This window comes from Sinocyclocheilus rhinocerous, unplaced genomic scaffold (genome assembly GCF_001515625.1).
Source record: "Sinocyclocheilus rhinocerous isolate Xijiao unplaced genomic scaffold, SAMN03320098_v1.1 scaffold2653, whole genome shotgun sequence".
NCBI lineage: Eukaryota > Metazoa > Chordata > Actinopteri > Cypriniformes > Cyprinidae > Sinocyclocheilus > Sinocyclocheilus rhinocerous.
This window is the reverse complement of record NW_015664693.1, coordinates 500,804-502,332: the sequence shown is the minus strand read 5'-3', so window position 1 is coordinate 502,332 and position 1,529 is coordinate 500,804. Positions and strand designations below refer to the sequence as shown.

At 35.4% G+C, this 1,529-nt stretch overlaps 1 protein-coding gene across 1 annotated transcript in view; it reads left to right on the top strand.

The window, feature by feature from the left end:
* Window positions 1–1,529, top strand: part of LOC107730379 (lysosomal-trafficking regulator-like) — a 97,745-nt gene that overhangs the window by 64,382 nt on the left and 31,834 nt on the right. The window contains exon 23 of the mRNA XM_016541202.1: window positions 1,069–1,238. Coding sequence (XP_016396688.1) covers window positions 1,069–1,238 — 170 coding nt within the window. The remainder of the gene's footprint in view (window positions 1–1,068; window positions 1,239–1,529) is intronic.

Genomic DNA, 1,529 nt, shown 5'->3' with positions numbered 1-1,529 from the left:
CTTCTTCTGTAGGTGAAGCTGGATCATGAATGATTCGCGCGAACATAGACGCATTTAGGTAGATCGGGGGCACATTCTCTTAAAAAACAAATGTAATTCACTGCGTCTTTAGCGGCTCAGATGTCTGGAGTAAATGACGACTGCTATGTTCATTATTACATCCAACAACAAAACACCTCAATCGCTTCGGAGCCATTCTTGTCTACATCTGCTCCGGCGGTGAAACAGTGGCGGACTGATGACAGCTCACTCAGAGCGGGTCTGTGCTAAAACACCAGTGTCAGTCAATAGTTGACTCGTGGGAGGGGCCTGGGTCTGTGTGACGTACATCTGGCCAGAGTCTGAGAATGGCTTGATTTGAGAAAGGGGGTATTATTTTGGGGGATTTAAAAAAAAAAAAGCAATGGGGGGATTTTTATGATTATAGGGGGGTTGTGTACACACACTGCCAACACACATTTAAGTTCAAACAACATGTAAAAATGAATTTTGCATCTGATGACCCCTTTAATAGTAGTAGTCAAAACTTTCCCTCTTCTTAATTTGAAAAATATATTATTACATTTAAATAATATTATTAATAATTGCTTATTTGGGGGTTCTTAATTGAAAAAAAATATCAGGAGTCCATTAAAAAAATTATTTTGTGAGTCACTTCACAGAATTAATTTAGTGATGACAAAATAGTATATATATTTTTTTTTACAAATAGTGTTTTTAGGAGAATACATAAATTCAAGACCCCTTGAAACTTCTAAAAATTTAAACCCAAGAGGAGTAGATAATTTAATGTTTATGGACAAATGAAAAAATATAACATAAACAGTTTTCTTTAGGACAATAAAATGACTGGCCTTTTCACTATCTCTCTATCCATAACTGTTTATCACATCTGCTGCTTTGGTTTGTTTATTTAAGCTGATATGAAAATGGTTTGTTAGTTGATTCACAAGTTTTATTGACCACTCTGGTAAGAGGGGAGATTGCGTAATGGGTTTAATTTATTTATTTTTTATGTAATATGTCATACATGCATGGATACACAAACATGTACGTTTATCCATGTAGCTGCTGGACGCCTACTTTAGCCGCACTCAGAAAGAGCAGAAGGAGAAGTTCCTGAAGAATCATGGGTTTTCACTGCTGGCCAATCAGCTGTACCTGCACCAGGGTTCACAGGGTCTGCTGGAGTGTTTCCTGGAAATGCTGTTCGGACGACCGGTCGGGATCGAGGAAGAGTGAGTATACCAACAATCTAGAGCTGAAGACGTGACCATGAGAGCTCATAGCCTGATGAGATGAGTTTTGGAGGGTGAATTGAGAAAATGTACCAGCTATATATATGTTTTGTTTTGTTTTGTTTTGTTTTGTTTTGTTTTGTTTTGTTTTGTTTTGTTTTGTTTTGTTTTGTTTTGTTTTGTTTTGTTTTGTTTTGTTTTGTTTTGTTTTGTTTTGTTTTGTTTTGTTTTGTTTTGTTTTGTTTTGTTTTGTTTTGTTTTATTTTTTTATTTATGTTATTAAAAATAATA